This window comes from Rana temporaria, chromosome 2 (genome assembly GCF_905171775.1).
Source record: "Rana temporaria chromosome 2, aRanTem1.1, whole genome shotgun sequence".
In the NCBI taxonomy this organism is placed as follows: Eukaryota; Metazoa; Chordata; class Amphibia; order Anura; family Ranidae; genus Rana; species Rana temporaria.
Window position 1 is genome coordinate 33,524,589 of NC_053490.1, and position 18,417 is coordinate 33,543,005.

Below are 18,417 nucleotides of genomic sequence, written 5' to 3' on the forward strand. Positions count from 1 at the left end.
GCCGGCGGAGGTATGTGTATCAATATAACAGCTGGTCAAACATACAAATTCTTCGGCAGGCAAAGCTGTAAAAATAAGCATTTGAACCGTGCTATTAGTGGAGTTCCTGCAGATCCACGTTAAACATCCTGGGGGGTCTTACTGTTTTACAGCAGGTTGTGTTGTGTTCTCCGATTTTACAAAATGGTGGAATAGAGGGCAGGTTTAAATCTGATAAATGGACGTAATAAATGTTGGCATGCCCGTTAAAAGGATGGAGATAAAGAGAAGCTACTTTGAAAAAATTCTGTATTTATTTCATTCTCAATTTTTGCATTTTTTTTTTATGTTATGTATTTTTGGTAGCTGGGTCCCTTTAAGCTGCTTTGGAGCTGGTGACCTGAATGAGGTTAAGATGTTCTCTTAGTGAACAGATTGTCTGTCAGTGATTTTATTGACTGGGCTCCAGCAGGACTCTTATCACTGAGCTGGGCACAGAGAAGGGATTATGTAGAGTGGAAGTGCCCTCCTGAAAGAGGTTTTGTGTGCACAGCCAAGACCCAGAGACCGAGCTAATAACACAACTCCGGCGTCGCTGGAAAAATAAGATCACCTTTGCCGACAGCAAATTACTGGCCTTAATACTATAGTGAAAGACAAGGTACCAGGACCTCACCCGATTGGCTGCCCTCTTACATTTCTCAAATTCCAATTTGATCTACTAAAATATTATAAAACAAATTACCAACGTTTTTTTTTTTTTTCTTATCTCAACCCCTTCGTACCCAAGGGTAAAACAAATCTAAATGCCCAAGCACAATTCTGCAATTTACAGGTGTTAGTAAATCCGTACATATCACATTTACTTTGTGGATAATAGGGTTTTTTTTATTTTTCAGGACAAATTGGGCTCTTTTTGGAGGTAAATGGCAATGGATATCTCCCGATTTATTTTTTATCAAAAAGGAAAATTGGCCCAAAATAGTAAAAAAAAAAAAAAGTTTTAAAATTCGCTGTATATTTCTTGGTACTACCATAGCCTTCCACCAAAATAAATTCTCCTGCCAATCGCAGCCATACAATGCGTGTATGTTAGTGGTTTGTACCCGTAGTACAGCCCAGAAACAGTGCGGATTTTGCTTTTTTTTATTCTAACTAAAACACACCGACTACTATTAAAAACAACAAAAATCTAAGTTTTTTTTTTTATCAATACTTTCACATTTTTCTCTGCAAGAGGAGAGAGATGATGCATCTCCATTCACAGAGAAAGAAAGGGAGGTGGGCTTCTCAGTGACTGATCACTGTGACAGCCAATCAGAGGCCATCACAGTAATCAGGTGACCCAGGATCTGACAGAAGCAGGAAGTCCCTCTCAAATCATGGTACCCACTCCCCCCAAAAAAATGACAAACCAAAATGTGGCATTTAAGGGGCGAGGAGCGTTTAAAGCTGAAGCTTTAATTTTGAGTTGAACTCCACTTTAAGATGCCAGTAATCCGGGAGGTAATGTCGTGACATCGCTTTCCGGCTTACTAGATCCAATAGATCTTCAGCCAGCCGGCGGACGTGCCGATTGTTTGCTCGAGGCTCCCGGTGGGAAGCAAGAGCCCAGGCGAGCGGCAGAAGGTGGCGGGAGGGGGGACGTCTCTCCCGCTGCTTGTAATAAAAGCTGCTGAGCTGCATTGGTTATTACAATAAAGCCAACTGTCCGCTCTAAAGAACACTACCGGTGTGATGCCTGCAACCTATACCCCTCTTAAAGCAATATCAATAATATTGGTTACAGTTGTGCCAATGCTTCCAAAAAAGTGAATATCGGTCACTACCTACACTGCAATATAGTATTTAACACTGCTTTAAAGCGGAGTTCCGGCCACAATTTCACTTTTTAAATATAAATACCCCTGTAATACACAAGCTTAATGTATTCTAGTAAAGTTAGTCTGTAAACTAAGGTCCGTTTTGTTAGGTTGTTACAGCATTTAGACACTTTATAAAATAGAAATTGACTGGGGCCATCTTAAGTGTGGGCATCATGAAGCCAGACTGTATGACTTCCTGGATTTCAGCCTTGCAAATCTCGCACATGCTCAGTGCTGCACAAGCAGTGTCAGATCAGGTTTCAGCACCTGTGCTGTCCAAGTCACATGATTCTTTGAGACTGGGGAATGCACAGACTCCTGGAAAGTTACACCCACTACATTCCCAGGAGTCTGTGCGGTGTAGGTTAGGAAGCATTAAGCACCTAGGTGCAGGAAGTGGGAAGATTAACTATTCTGCCTAGCAACAAACACATTGAAGGCATCTAAAAAAAAAAAAAAAAAAAAAAATTGTAAAGGACTAATGACATTTTTTTAAAACTACTGATGTAATGTTATATTTATGGGTGGAACTCCACTTTAAAGACGAGTTTCAAGCATGGTATATTTTTACATAATTACATTGATCCAGCCTGGACCATATAACCATCGTTTCCCCGAAAAGAAGACCTCTCGATTTTTTAGGATGGCTGCAATATAAGCCCTACCCAAAAATAAGCCCTAGTTAAAAGGATGTAAATTATATAAAATGTCCAGCGTTTGTCTTTATGGAGCAATATTGTAGAAAAGACCTTATTTATAGAGTCTAGGGGCGCTAATGTGACCCACCGTAGCTCCTCCTCCTCGCTGACATCAACAGCCCCTCCCTCTGCAGTGCTCGGACCACGGCTGATGTCCGCAGGAATCTTAGCAACTGCCTCAGTAGTGGGAAAGACTAGCTCCGGCGGGTAATGTGGGTGCCCAGCGGCACTGTAAATAAGGTGTTTTCTACAATAGTAATGTTACATAAAGACACACACTGGACATTATATATAATTCATTTACAGAGCAGATTAAACTAGTTAAATTAGACTTTAAAGTGGAGTTTCCATCCCAAAAATGTTTTTACATTATTGTGCTCATTAGACCTAAAAAAGTAAAAAAAAAAAAAAAAAAAATGTATTTTTTTACTTATCTGGAAATGCCTGTTGCTATGCGGTCCCACAAAATCTGCCTTTGAAAGCACCTAGGATTCTGACATCATCTCCCTCTGATGCTCCTGGGAAATGTGTGTCATCACTTCCCAGGATGCAGTGCGCTGTCCAATTATCACTCCCCATCCAAGACTTCCAGGAAGTAAGTGCTTGTAGGCTTCACAATGCCCACAAGCAAAATGACAACGGTGTGGACATAGTTTTATAAAACTATCTTTTTAAATATCTATGCGGATCGGCGGCGGATTGTAAAATAGTAAGTGACCGAATTTATATTATAAAAACGTAGGATGAAAGGACACACATTTAAAAAAGGGGAATACAGAGATGCCGACTCCTGAGCTGACAGGGAGGTGGGTTATGGGGGGCATACACGGGACAAATAAGACATCCCCCGAAAATAAGTCCTAAAGCATTTTTTGTTGCCAAAATTAATACAATACCCGGTCTCATTTTTCAGGGAATCACGGTAGGTATATACAGTACCTGGCTGATGCCCCTGAAAGCTGGAATTCACTGTATTAGACAACGCTGACATGGCAAGGGCATTAGTCAGAGCTGTACAGTTTGTTTTTGTTTTTATATTTAAACACCCCTAACCTATATAGGCAGTTTTTTTTGTAAAGGTGCACCAACCCTTTAATAAAAAACTAAAGTTCATATGGAGCATTGTGCATGTTTTTTTTTCCCTTATAGAGATTAATGTGTGTAATCTGTCACTGCACAAGGCCACAATAAGACCATGTAGAAGGGATCACATTGGCCGCAGTGTACGTGTAACAACATTCTAATTCTGCTATACATTATGGAATGCGATGAGCATGCAGAGATACAATGTATCCATTTCACATCCTAAAATCTCAGAGGAATCCTTGAGAGCTTCCGGTGAGCAAGGCCCTCCTATGCTAACATTATCAGGACTGCATAGCGGCAGATTACCTTACCGCGCTGCCTCTAGGATTTCACACAACCCCCAATACAACTCAATTATGCCGTGTCACATGGCATGTCATGCAACCAAAACCGTCACCAACACCCTCTGTATCTGAAATCCCACCAACATTGACTGTTTTTTTTTTATGTGTGAGCACGGGAAGGATTCGAATCTGACAAGTAATTTTTTGGTTACAACCGATCCACCCCATTTTCCTGTCACAGGAACCGAGGACATTCTCCCCAAATGAGGGTCACGCAAATTTGATTGAAAAGTTTAAAGGGTTAGTTCACCTTATGTCAAAAAAAACTGCCTATGCAAATGCCAACATCCCTGTAATCACTAGAAACAAGGTAATAACAAGCAAATAGTCGGCGGAACTTTACAGGCAACTTTAGGAACCAAAAAGTATAATTGATAAAAAAAAATATAGCATTTTACACAAAAAGAGTGTCCTTAGACTATTAAAATTGGTCACATATATGAAACGGCTGAATACAAGATATACACAATTTGAGTGACAATATCTCCTTTTCATTTCAGGGCAAGTCAATCCTTTTTTAGGGGTATTTCGGGGGAGAGTGAAAATTAGGATAGGGTCATGAAAGTATATAGTCAAGACCCAAAACAAAAAGCCAATTGTTGCCATAAGGGGGGGGAGAGGGGACAATAGAGGTAGGGCGTGAAGCGGTCAACTACAGACATCTATATTAAAAAACACAAAAAAAAAAAAATTGTAAAATTTGTAGTACAGCAAGTGAATGTAAACAAGCAATCAAAGCAGACATGTTTCGCAGTTGACTGCTCAACACCCTACCTCCATTGTCCTCTCTCACCTCCTTTATTTCAGGAGTCACAAAATTTAGGCTGCATTCACACCTGAGCGTTTTGTCGTCTGAAGCATGAAGCTCCAAAACGCTAGAGGGGAAAAAATACATTATTCTCAATGGAGATGATTCACATCTCCACTCCAAAATGCCTGACGCCGAACGCCTGAAGCTCAAACAAGTTCTGGACCCTTTTTTGTCGCTCGAATTGAGCGTATTTGGGCGTTTTTCTGTTTTTAACATTCGTGACCCTAGACCTGTCCGAATTCGTGTCAAAAAAGGGTTAAAAACGCTGCAAAAAATGCGGCAAATCACGGAAAAAACGCTGCAAAACGCTACGCTCAGGTGTGAATGCAGCCTTCGGCTCTTTTCACACTTGCACAACTTGTCCGACTAGGGACTGCAAAGTCCCATGACAAGTCAAACCCCATGATTTCCAATGAGTGGCATTCATATCTGTGCAACTTCAAAGTAGTCCCTGCACTATTTTGGTCCGACTTCGATGCAACGTGAGGTCCATAGACCTCCAGAACACAGGAATGGCTTCAAGTCGTGCGATTTTCAGGTCGTACAAGTGTGAAAGGGGCCTTAGGTTCATATATAAAATGAGCAAAGGATGTTTACAGCTGTAAAAACAAAGTTCACTTCTGGCGTGGGATGGAGATAACCATGCGTTGCCACATACAGGGGCCCATGTGACCACCACAAAAGTTGGGTCCCCAGCCAAATGTGCCAACCAGGGCATGGACAAGGAAGCCAGGAATCTTAGTGGTGTCAAATGTGGAGTGTCTCCGCCAAAAGTGCACTGCACGTTTGCCATGCTGGGGCCACATTTGACACCACTAAGATTTCTGGCTTCCCTGTTTTATGGTTTTAAACAGCCTTTACAACGATTAGGTTCATATACGATGAGCAAAGTATGTTTTACAGCCATAAGAAACAAGGAAGCCAGGAATCTTCGTGGTGTCAAATGTGAGGCGTCGTCCCCCAGCAGGGCAAAAATGCACTGCACTTTTGCCCTGCTGGCGGTGACACTCCACATTTGACACCACTAAGATTCCTGGCTTCCTTTTCAAACCCAGGATGGGATCTTTGGTTGGGGGGACAATTGCAGGGGTCACATGGGGCCCTGTATGTGGGGACCAGGGGTCAAGTCCTGGGGAAAAAAGTGTGGGAACTCCCACCCAAGATCCGCTCCCCCACCAAAAAAAAAAATGATACGCTCATATGCATAATTACTAAACCGCATTTTTTTTTTAGCAAGTTCTTTGTAAATCCTGTGATAACTCGCGGCAGACCTCCGCAATGTATCCTGGGAACAATGACAAAAGCTCCCAGGAGACATTGCGGCATCGAGGAAGTGACGGAATACCCACACACTACCCGATGAATCCATATACAGGAAGCGGCCAGTAACAAAGGATTACTAAGGTTCGCCTGCCCCTGACAGTGACTCAAGCTGGGCATCGCCGTTTGGTGAAGGATTGGCTCGGGCGGCTCGGCTGCTCTAGTCCTGCAAAGGGAACTGCGTTCCTGCTGTGAAAAAAGTGCAGGGACTCCGTTCCCACGCGTTCCCGCAGGACTTGAGCCCTGGTGGGGACGCATGGTTATCTATGGCGCAGCAGAAGCAAACATTGATCTTATATTGCTTACAGCTGTAAACATCCTTTGCTCATCATATATAAACCTACATTTTGTGACTCTCCCATAATACCACTGAAGAAAGGATTGCATTCCTCCTGAAATGTGCTGGGATGAAAAGGCGATATTGTCACTCAAATTGTGTATTCAGCCGTTTTTATGTGACCAATTTTGTCTGCAAGGACACCATTTTCTGTGTAAACGCTATTTTTTTTATTCAGTTATACTTTTTGGTTCCCAAAGTAGCCTATAACATCTCAAATATTTTGGAGTTATTACTTTGTTCATACACAGATAAGGGACGTCTGTAGATGAAAAATTGTGCAGTTCTTACTAAATGTTGAATAATGCCCTTGCTATAGGTTTAGGACATTTACATACTTCATGAAGCCTGACTGGAATACTCCCAGGATATTGCTAGGATGTTGCCAAGTGAGGCCTAGTCGTCACTGCTCACCTCCACCATCACAGGAGTGCGCTCTCAAAACACTGAGCTCAGAGCTACTGCATCAGGGGAGAGAAAAAGCGAGAGGGTTTAAATGAGAAAAATAGGCAATTCCTGTGATGGAGGAGGTGAGCAGTGACGACTAGGCCTCACATAGCAATGTCCTGGTAGTATTTCAATCATGCTTTGGAAGGTATGTAAAATGGCCTACATCTATACAAGGGCATTATTCAACTTTAGCCAGAGCTGCACAGTTTGTTTTTATCTACAGGATATTGTAGACGTTATGGAGGCCTAGCCTACTGATTCAAACCCCCCTCACACGCTCTCGCCCGACGCAGTAGCACCGAGCTCAGCGTTAGGGAGCTCACTCTTGTAATGGTGAAGGTGAACAGTAGGCAAGGCCTCACTCGGCAACATATCAATGTCCTGGGAGTATTCCAGTCAGGCTTCATGAGGTAAATGGCCTTCACCTATAGAGTTACACAGTTTGTTATTTATAGACACTCCTTATCTGCATAGGCAGTTTTTTTTTTTTTTTGTAAAGGTGAACTATGCCTTAACATTTCATAGTGTATCCATTATGGGGAAAAAAAATAAGCAATGCTCGCAAATACAAATATTCCATGAACTCCCATGCTTACCTTAGTGGTGTCATCATGTGACCGCTGATACCGTTTCCAACGGCAACCGTAGATCCCAGTCAGACATGACAGGCACAGCTGAGGCTCGTAGTACTGTAGCGGTTGGTGTTTTACCATACTCTCTCCAACGCTTCAGCAGGCCGCTTTCAAATCTCCATTAGGGCCCGTGATGCCTTCAAAGAAAGGAAAGTAGGCACATAAGAAACAAATATATAGGCATACATAATTATATATTTTATAAAACACACACTATGTATATCCAAACTAAAGAGCAAAAATGTAATATATTGCCGCTTTACCAGTCCTTAGCCTTAATAGGGTAATTCCACTTTAATGGGGGGGGGGGGGGGGGGGGGGGAATTGCAGAAAAAAAAAAAAAAACACAATTCCAAAAAATATATATTGACATAAAAAAACAGAATGCAATGATTTCCAAAAGTCATAAACCCGTATTCTATTCACAATAGAAAAAAATTATGTTTTACTGATAAAATGGACCATTTTAGGGAAAATAAAAAAGGGTAATTTTGAAGTTAATTGGAGCAACACATCTCAAAAAAGTTGAGACCCGGCCATGTTTACCACGATGTAGAATCCCCTCGTCTTAATACTCTAAAACTTTTACCCTGCAGCCAGTGAGCCAATGAGGAGGCAGCCAGGGCAGGGCCAAGTGCTTTATGTGTAAATGGACACAAAAGCAGCGGCTCAGGAGCGAGCCTGCTCGGGTGCCCAATAGCAAGCTGCTACTTATGGGGGCACTCGGCAAGAGCGCCAGCATGGGACCCAAGAAGAGGAGGATCTGGGCTGCTCTATATAAAACCATTACACAGAGCAGGTATTTAAAAAAAAAATGTTTTTTTTTTGTAATAAACACTACAAACAGCAGTAAATATTTAAAAGATATTTTTAACCTTTCCCTACAATACTGAAAAAAATAAAACAGTTTTAGGGCCCTTTCACATGGGCAGATCAGTAATGATCCTCTGTGTGTCCGCAAAAGCTTAGCGGGGATCCTCCGTAAAATCCCAGCTGAACTGACAGCCGACAGGGCGGTCCCCGCACACTGTGGTCATCCGATCCGGCAGACGGAAGAAAAATAGGATTTCTTCTGTCCGCAAATGCGGATCTTTGCGGAGGCGGACGATTACGGGTGTCAGCGGATGGTCATCCGCTGACACCCGTAATCACATAGGGACCCATGTATGTCCCGTTTTCATCCGCAACGGACGGATGAAAATGCGGACATACGGTCTGCACGTGTGAAAGGGCCCTTAGTGTAGAAAAATCTGTAACAAGCCTCAGATAATAAAAAAAACTAGAGGGGGCCCTTTTTTTCTCCCTCAAAACATTAAACACCTCCCGCCTACCGTATAGTCAAATGACGGCGGGCAGGATCCACTCTGGGATGGGGTTATATGAAGTTGCACCAGTGTCATCGCTCTAACGCGCAGTGAGCGTGCTGTGTCTCCAATCTCGAAAAAAAGCCAATGACACAGCTCTTTACCCATGTGATTGGCTGTGTCCAATCACAGCCCATCACATGTTAAAGAGGAAGGCACTCCTTGCCTCACAACGACACTGAGGAGAGCCGATAAGTGGCATCTCCTCGCAGGGGAGACCTGTACAGGTAATCAGTCCCCTTGTTATCAGTGCAGCCCCCAGCAGGGATGCCAGCCAGTGACACCAATCTGTGCCCAGTGACGCCAATTTGTGCCCATCAGTGCAGCATATTATTGCCTCCTCATCAGTGTCCTTCAGGGCAGTCTCATCAGTGCCACCTATCAATGGGGCATAATAGGGCCGCCTCATCAGCGCACATCAGTGGAGAGAAAATTACTTCTTTACAAAATTTGGTTACAGTGTTGCATGACCATGCATTTGAAAGTGTGACCGTGCTGAAAGCAGAACATTGGCCCTGGGCAGGAAGGAGGTAAAAGTGCCCGGTATTAAAGCAGTTAATTTGTCAACGTATATTCCCCAGAATTTCTGCATTTGAGGCATACATCCCTGAAGGTATACAGGCCACGTTCAGACCTTGCGTACCGGTTCTAAGATTTCCCGCTCGCAATTTTTAAAGCACGATTTACACGTGAAAACGCACGTCGAACATAGGCAGCCCATTCACTTCAATAGTTTGCCTATACGCGTTTGTCTCCCAAAAAGCGCCCTCTCAAGGGAGCTGCGCTGGCTCAACGCGATTGGCACTGTGCTGATAAGCCATTCACCTCTGCAGCTAAGGGTTCAGATCCCGGTCTCGGCTACACGTGAATTGAGTTTGGTGGTCTCAGCCTGGCTCCCGGTGGGTGTGCTATGTGAGGTAAGCCTGCGCTTAGTACGCCCACCCCCCTCCCACAAAAAACACCACACTTACACGCACTCGAAATTGGATTAACATGCACGCACTTTGACCACGCGGTCTCTAAAAAAAGAGAGGCGAAGGACTAACGGGGCTGGCTGAGCGGGCAAATCCTCTCACTCCCTTATAGGGAGTCCCTCTGCCCCGTTGGGCTTCAAAGCGAAGCAGGTAGGGCGGGCTGTGTGGGAGGACCCCCTCACACACCCGCCATTGCCACCCGGGCATGGAGAAAGGTGGCAGATTGCCTCTGGGGAGGCCTGCCTACTCCCAACTCCTGCAGTCCGGCTCCTCTCCCGAGTACACGCACAAAAAAACACTTAAAGCGGAGGTTCACCCAAAAATTCACTTTTTGACATTAGCTGTAGCATACTACTAACATCTGCAGTATGCCGTTTTTTTTTTTTTTTTACTTGTACTTATCGTTATATAAGCCCTTGTTTTCCGGCTCCGAGCGGGGAATCCTGCGGGGAATGGGCGTTTCTAAGCGAAGAGGAGTTGATTGACGGCTGCTAAGGCGCGTCTTGGCCTCTGTTTAATCTTCAACTGCCATGATGCTGCACATGTGATCAGTTATGACACCAGCCATTGGATGGCTTGACAGTTTGGTTGAGAGCACAACCAATGTGACAGTTAGCATTCCCGGCATGCCAGGAATGTAACTGCTTTTTCAAACTGTTAAATTGATGGGTTTACTTCCACTTTAAGGATGCTGGAAAGTTCATTTTGAGGGTGAACCTCCGCTTTAAAAAAAAAACAAAAACACAAGATAAAAAGTGCCCTCTCCTCTTTTTGGAGACAAGCTTAGCGCGATTTGTAACTGCACGTTCTGCCTCAAATGCCACGCGATTCTGTCGCGCGACAATAGCAGCAGACTTGCACCACATTTGGGGTGACGTTCTTAATTCTGCCGCTATTGTCAAGCGACAGAACCGTGTGGCAATTGCGGCAAAAGCTTGCCACCAAAAAAGCAGGCGCTTCTTTTGGGAGACAAACACACGTAGGGCAGCCTATTGAACGTGTTAAGTTCTGCCACTACAAATCGGGGGGGTCAGAATCGCAGAAATTCTGCACGCAATTTTAAACTGCCCTATGTGATCGTGGCCTAAACACGAGTGCTGCTTGGAAAGCAACCAGCAAGCTAGTATTTCATCCTGTAAGACTGCTGGCAATATATTGCACTTCCTTGCTTTCCGGGCACCCAAAAACGCAGAAATGTATGCTGTATGGGTCAAACTGCCTGTTTGCTTTAATCCTAAAGTAAACCTAATATATCGGGCTGCATGGGCAAAGTATTTAAAAAAAAAAAAAAAAAAAAAGCTTAAAAACGTATACATTGTATTTTTGAAAAAAAAATGTTCCCCCAAAAAAGAAAAAAATTATAATACGATTATAAATGCACACAAAAAAAAAGGCTTTGTACTTTTTGAAAAGAACACAGGGATTTGCAAAACCGAAAAGAAACGCGCGAAAATTTCTAACAAAACAGAACAGCGAAACACTTACAGGAATATTGGGTCTGCCAACGCTTTGCGACTCTCCCCCGGTGAACATGCATTCGGTGCCACCTCTACGACGGATTTAACCGCTTAAACACATCGATGTGTCAAGTCGACCTAGTGCTCTGAAAACGCAAACGCCGCCCCTCCTCCAGCGCTTAATAACCTTTTCACCTTCCCCACTTCATCAACCTTCCGTAAGCCGGTAAAATAATCATCTCACGGCAAAAAAGCAACTGCTGGAGAGGAAATGAAAACACGCCGTGGGATTAATTTAGTTCTATTGAGCCAAAATCGCGCATTATGGCTGACTCCATACAAAGGCTCTGAACTGCCACCTCGTCTGGCACTTCTCGCAATCCTGAAAAGAGTTTGTTCCTCAACAACTGCAGGAGTTATATTTAAAACTAATTTCAGCAGCAGATTTGCCCAAGCTTTCTAAATACATCCCTACCTGCAATTAACAATCAGTTTGTATAATAGACTGAACCCAATTATATAAAATCTCATATAAGCTTATGGGCATCACACATATGGGATATTTTTCACTGCCCTAGACGGTTTTGCTCCTAGCAGGAAAAAGCAGCTGAACACAGCGAAAGCTGCGATTTGCACATGCGTTTAGGCTCACCAAGTGTTTGGGCGTTCATTGATTTAATTGGCCAGAATATTAAATTATTCTTGCCATTGGAATGAATGCTGAAGCGCTAAACCCATTCGGTGTTTTACCTGCCCAAAAGCTTCTCTACTGAATATGCTTTTTTTTCTTTTTTCAGCCTGAAAGCTTCAGCCTAGAAGCTCCTCTTCCAATACACCTGAAAACACCGGCGTGTGCATTGATACATAGGTTAACAGAGGTGAATTTACAAAAAAAATAATTAAAGCAGCGTATTTACTTCCTGTGCGCATGAGGCCCCAACATGTGTCCAATTTAAAAGTTCTGTCCTATATTTTTAAACGCCTACCTCTTGCAAAAAAATAAAACAAAATCAAATATAAAATTCAGGTGATTGGGTTGGGTGTTATGTCGCCCTGGGCTGCTAGGCCGGAAGCCTGAGGCCTATCCCGGGGACACCTGGCTGCTAGGCTGCCTGAGGCCTATCCACGAGCAGTGTATGGTTGGGACTCCAGGATTGGAGTCCAACCAAGTTGATAAGGTTCAGCCGGACGGAAACCAGTTGTGGTCGGAGGTAGAAGGAAAGCCATCACCACTAAGGGTCCATCCATCTTGCTACCGGAGACTACAGCGAGTAAGCTTAAGTACCAGAGAAGTGGGAAAGCTTCAGCAAGTGCCAAGCCAAGGACCCGACAGGATAGCGGGGGTGACGCTTGAGGAATATACAGCGGGATAGCTGTGGAAGAGCTCAGGTTATCCAGTGACGACTGGGATTAGGAAATCTAGTGAGAGACTGGGAGCTCAGTGAGTGAAGATCTACATTGGGATACTGTGAGATAAGAAAAACAGACTGTTCTGTGTTATCAAGAGTTATGTACAAAATTAGGAGGATTCACGTCAGGAACACGGTCCATTACATACGGAGTCCCGCAAGGATCGCCACTTTCCCCCGTACTCTTCAACATTTACATCCGCAAACAGGACCTGCGCTACCACGCTTATGCTGACGACACGCAACTTTACTTTCGAATCGCCAAAAAAAAAAAATATATCAGGAACTAGGAAAATGCCTCACACTGATCGATAATTGGATGACTGAAAGCTCACTCAAACTCAATGGATCGAAAACAGAACTCCTTATCCTTCACGCAAATCGTAAATCGAATTCTAGGACCACATGGACACCACCCACCATTCTGGACAAACCATCAACCCAACCAAGAAAGTCAAAAGCCTCGGAGTCATCTTTGACATGACTATGGACGCACAAATAGGAGCAGTAGTCAGCGGTTCTCACCACTTTCTCCACATGCTACGTAGACTCATCCCCCTTCATCCCGGAAGAGGATAAAGCAGTAGTGGTTGGTACAATCATCAATTCCCGACTCGACCACGCAAACTCCCTCTACTTAGGACTACCCAAATACCAGATTTTGCATCTACAAGTCATTCAGAACACGGCAGCCAGACTGGTAGCAGGTAAAAAAACGTGGGAATCTATCGCCCCGGTCTTGAGGTCCCTCCACTGGCTAGCCGTAAAGGATCGTATCACATTCAAGACACTCTGCCTCACTCACAAATGCGCACAAGGAAGAACTCCGCAATACTTAAACGAGAAAATTAAACCCTACGTCACCAATCGGGTGCTCCGATCAACTAACCAAAACCTTCTCGAAATCCCCACAGCCCACTACAAATCTAAGGGAGAACGTAGATTTTCAGTCCAAGGACCTCGGCTTTGGAATGCTCTACCTACGACCATTCGCATGGATGAAAACCATCGGGCTTTTAGGAAAAAACTGAAGACCCATCCCTTCTGAAGGATCAGCACAACTCTGGATACAAGCGCCTTGAGGCGATTCGGTTCGCATTTGTCAGCGCTATACAAGTTACTCACTCACTTACATGCACAAATATTTTTTATTGACTGTTGCCAGATTAGTTGCCTTAGGAGACTGTGGTCCTACCTATACAAAAGTGTTATCTGGCTGGAGACCTTCCACTGTATAGCTGTCTACCTATAGAATTCCGAGTCTGACCATTAGCATTGCATCTACTTAAGGGTCTCCTGGCCCTAACCCTCTCTCTCACAGTTCTGTTAAGAGACAATAAATCTCTTGTTCGAATTAAAAAAAAAGTGACCGGCGCCCCACATTTCTTCTTGTATTACACCCACCATGCCTGGTGGTAACCCACTTTGCAAAGAAGGATGGCAGTACTCCCTGAGGCCGTGGGTCACCATTAGGACTCTAGGGGCCGGGGCTTTTGCTAAACCAATACATTTACATTTTTAGTTGTAACATGACAAAATGTGGAACATTTAAAAAGGGGCATGAATACTTTTTTAAATCATTGTAAAAGGCTTCCTTTGATGGTCATCCATTTTAAAAATCTTGATATGGAAGGATAATTATCAAACACGCTATAATTATCAGCACGCTATGACAAAGCGAATTCCAGCTTATAATAACTCAGTTGGCAAGTACTTAAAATACACCACTCTGCCGTAAATGTATTAAAACAGGAATCCAGCCAATCTATATATATAGTATCACAGAAATATAGCACAATTTGTGGAAGGCTGCAAAGTTACAAAGATACATGTTCCAATATACCTGCAGAGAACATAATGCACATTCCCCAATGAAAACCAAGCACAGGAAGAAAGTCTTATATCACAGCGGACAGGAGATCTCTGGGGGGCGATCTATATTTAACATCTTCAGTCAGATAATGTTTGTTTAGGGACACCGGTCTAGTGCGATATATTTATCACTCCGTACCCTGTGCTGGGAGCAGCATCTCTCTAGCAATACAACCAGATTTCTACTGCTGGACAGTCACAAAGTAATGCTCCCCTCCGGGCCAAGCTGGCCAGATTCAGAGCTTCTTATACAGGCTTTATTTTAAGGTGACCAGATTTGGGGACATATTTTTTCTTTACCAGTAATGGCAACAATCAGCGACTCTCTGCCCGTCGCCGCCCGCCTCACAGCCTCTCAAGTCTTACTCTCCGGCCCCGGCTACTACTGGATGGGGAGCGGAGGGAGATCACTCCGCCAGGGAAGGCGAGGAGATAGACAGGTGGCTGGCCAGGATTTGAGCCAAGGCAGAAGAACATGCGAGCGGAGCTAAAAGGGCATGCGTCTGAAACTGAAGAAATATTCCCTCCACTCCGACCAGCACATGATCATCAGAAAGGGGCACAGATAATGGGAAAAATACAACCCCCCTATGCTAGTAGGCACGGCGGAGCGGGGGTGTGTAATTCTAATTTTTTTATTTTAATTCTGCACTGATTGGATTTAATAGGGGGCAGGGGCAATTTCAAAGACAATCTGGGGACAAAAGCAGGGACAGACTTGGTCCAGGGACAGTGTCCTCAATCAGGGGACTGTCCCCTGAAACTGGGGATGTCTGGTCACCCTACTTTATATAGCGCCAACAGTTTGCCCAGCACTTTACAACTAGGGTGACCACATTTCCAAACTGCCATTCAGGGACACTCTCTCTCTCTCTCTCTCTCACATTCCCCAAAAAAATATGAGCAGGGGGAAATGTAGTCTCAGGGTTAATGGGGAATTTGGTGGCGGGTTTTTTGTCAGGTGAATGTGCCACCAGATGCATTGCCTCTTGCCACCCATAGCCTGCCACCAGATGCAGTGCTGCCGTCACTCCCTCTGCATGAGCCACATGCGAAGAAGGAAAGGAGTGACATCACTATCTGGAGAGTGAAGATCACACCAGTCCCTGCCGCTTGCCACTGGGTGCCAGAAAAGGAGGAGGTGCCGAGGTGGGTGGGGACAGCAGTGCTAGGCGCAGGCCTCGCTCCCGGTCTCACGGTCTGAGAGTAAATTGTCACGGGTTGCAAGACGCCAGGCAGCGCCGGCCCTAGCAACCAGTTCCCGGAAATGTAGTTATTAGTTAGTAGGGGGTGGCTGTGTCCTCTATTTCATTCCGGGACATTTTATTGTTCCGGAATGAAGGCTCCCGGGACCAGGGACAGACATGTCAATTGAGGGACAGTCCCTGGCGATCCGGGACACATGGGCACCCTATTTACAACATGAGGGCAGACCGTACAGTTACAATATGATTTAATACAGGAGGAATCAGAGGGCCCTGCTCTTTAGAGCTTACAATCTAAGAGGGAGGGTCAAGCGATATAAAAAGATGGTAGCTGTGGGGGAGACGCTGATGGAGAAAATGTAGGTACAGCTGTTAGGTGAAGGCAGGATAGGCTTCTCTGAAGAGAAGGGTTTTCAAGGATTATCTAAAAGAAAAGTAGGAGATCATATTCGAACAAATTACACCGTATAAATCAAGTCTGATGGGGCGAGTACCAAATTCGGAGTGTCACCTCCCACGGGCTGATTTTGAGCATGTAATGTGGTCTTGTCTGAGTGTTAGATGTTGGAGGCAGGTCCTGGATATACCCGAGTGTTAGATATTGGAGGCAGGTCCTGGATATACTGTCGGAGGTGATGGGAGGAAGTGTTCCCCTCACCTTGGAAGTATGCCTTTTGGGACTAGTCGAGAATCAGAGGTGGAATACATACGCTAAGATCTGTCTACAAGAAACTATGGCACACAAGCAAATTGTACTTGGATGGATGCAACAAATGCCTCCCTCAAAGGAACAATGGCTTAAAGCGGTAAATCAAAAACTCCCATATGAGAAATTACTGTATGAGCGTAGAGGAACACCTCAGAAATATTACAGAATTTGGGATGAGTGGTTGAACTCAGCATTAACGATTGGTGGTGAATAAGTAGAATAATAGAGGGGCATACCGTATTTTCCGGCGTATAAGACGACTTTCTGGATGCAAAAAAATGCATCCAAAGTCGGGGGTCGTCTTATACGCCGGTGACAGTCTCCGTGCTGCGAGCGTCCATGATTTAAAAGACGCTCCTTCTCCTCAGTGTGTTCTGTGATAGGCGGAACACAAATTTTCCCAGCAACGACTCTGTTCTGTGTTCCTCCTATCACAGATGCCTTCCCATCCTCGAACGAGAGGACGTCCGTGATAGGCGGAACACAAAACAGAGGCGCTGCTGGGAAAATTTGTGTTCCGCCTATCACAGGACAGTCTGAAAAGAAGGCGCGGCTTTTAAATCATGGACGCTCGCAGCACGGAGACGGTCATCGGCTTGTCAGAATCAACAAAACGTGAGTGATGGCACAGTGGGGGCAAGTGATGGCACAGTGGGGGCAAGTGATGTAACGTAATGGCACAGTGAGATCTGAAAAAAGCCTGTTTCTGTCAGCGGTTCTGGCTACCCCTCAGCTTCCAGACAGACTAGTAGGAAGGGGGTAGTCTTATATGGCGAGTATATCCCAAAACCAACATTTTTCCTGGAAAATTAGGAGGTCGTCTTATACGCCCAGTCGTCTTATACGCCGGAAAATACGGTAGATAGAAGGGAATTCTGAGTATTCAAAGTCAATGAAGGGGGTGAGGTGGATCTGCAACTAGGGTATTGGGGTAGGGGCATTGTAAGTGGGGGAGAGAGAGAGGGGCGTGAGCCCTGCAGCCCTTCAATCCCCCACCAAAATTGCACGCAATTTTTTTTGAAGGTTTTCTGATCTTTGTGTTTATTTATTTTTTTCAAGGTGAAATATAATGTATAATGAGCATTTCTTATTTGGATTATGAAAATGCATTTATGATGATATAAGAAAAGAAAAATGAAGAAATGTGATAAACGAACCTTGTAAATGCTATGTATAAAAGAGAAAACAAAAAATGTATTAAAAAAAAAAAAAAAAAAAGAGACTGACAGGGGTGCCAAAGATGGTCAGCTTTAAATACATTTAAAAATTCTATCCTGGAAAAAAAAAAATTATTGGGGTAGGGCATTCCATAGGATGGGAGAGGCTCAGGAGAAGTCCTGGAGGCAAGAATGGGAGGCGATTACAAGGGAGCAAGAGGTCTTGGGAGGAATGCAAAGGACCATTAGGTTGGTATTTTGAGACCAGGTTAGAGATGTAGCTGGGGGCCAGGTTGTGGATGGCTTTGTAAGCTACTGTTGGGCAGGGCCGATCCGCCCTATAGGGTCACTATGCAAGCCGCTAAGGGCCCCGCAAAGCTGCGGAGGGCCCCGCCTGGTGAGAAGTCATTTTCGGCCCCTCACCCCGCTTCTCAACTCGCTGGCTGTATGGGAGAAGAGGTAAGAAGTCAGCACACCCCGCTTCTCACTTTAATATGACGTGTCATTTTGCTTAGGGCCCCAGGGAGGTCATTTCCTACAGCAGAACACCCCCTCCCCGGCTTCTCAACATTAATGTGACATGTCATTTTGCTTAGGGCTCCAGGGAGGTCAGGATCGGCACTGACTGTTGGTACATAAATTTGATTCGTTGGTTGAGTGGCAGTCAATGAAGGGATTGGCAGAAAGGGGTAGCAGACATTGAGCGGTTTTTGTAAGGTGGACGAGCTTGGCAGCAAATTTCATGAAC

General features: G+C 44.5%; 1 protein-coding gene across 5 annotated transcripts in view; it reads right to left on the minus strand.

Moving 5' to 3' along the window:
- The window catches only part of GDPD5 (glycerophosphodiester phosphodiesterase domain containing 5), a 352,873-nt gene that overhangs the window by 190,849 nt on the left and 143,607 nt on the right, over positions 1 to 18,417 (minus strand). For all 5 annotated transcript variants that reach the window (XM_040340040.1, XM_040340042.1, XM_040340043.1 and 2 more), the window contains exon 2: positions 7,487 to 7,659. In XM_040340040.1, the coding sequence (XP_040195974.1) occupies positions 7,487 to 7,603 (117 nt within the window). In that variant the 5' untranslated portion in view covers positions 7,604 to 7,659. The remainder of the gene's footprint in view (positions 1 to 7,486; positions 7,660 to 18,417) is intronic.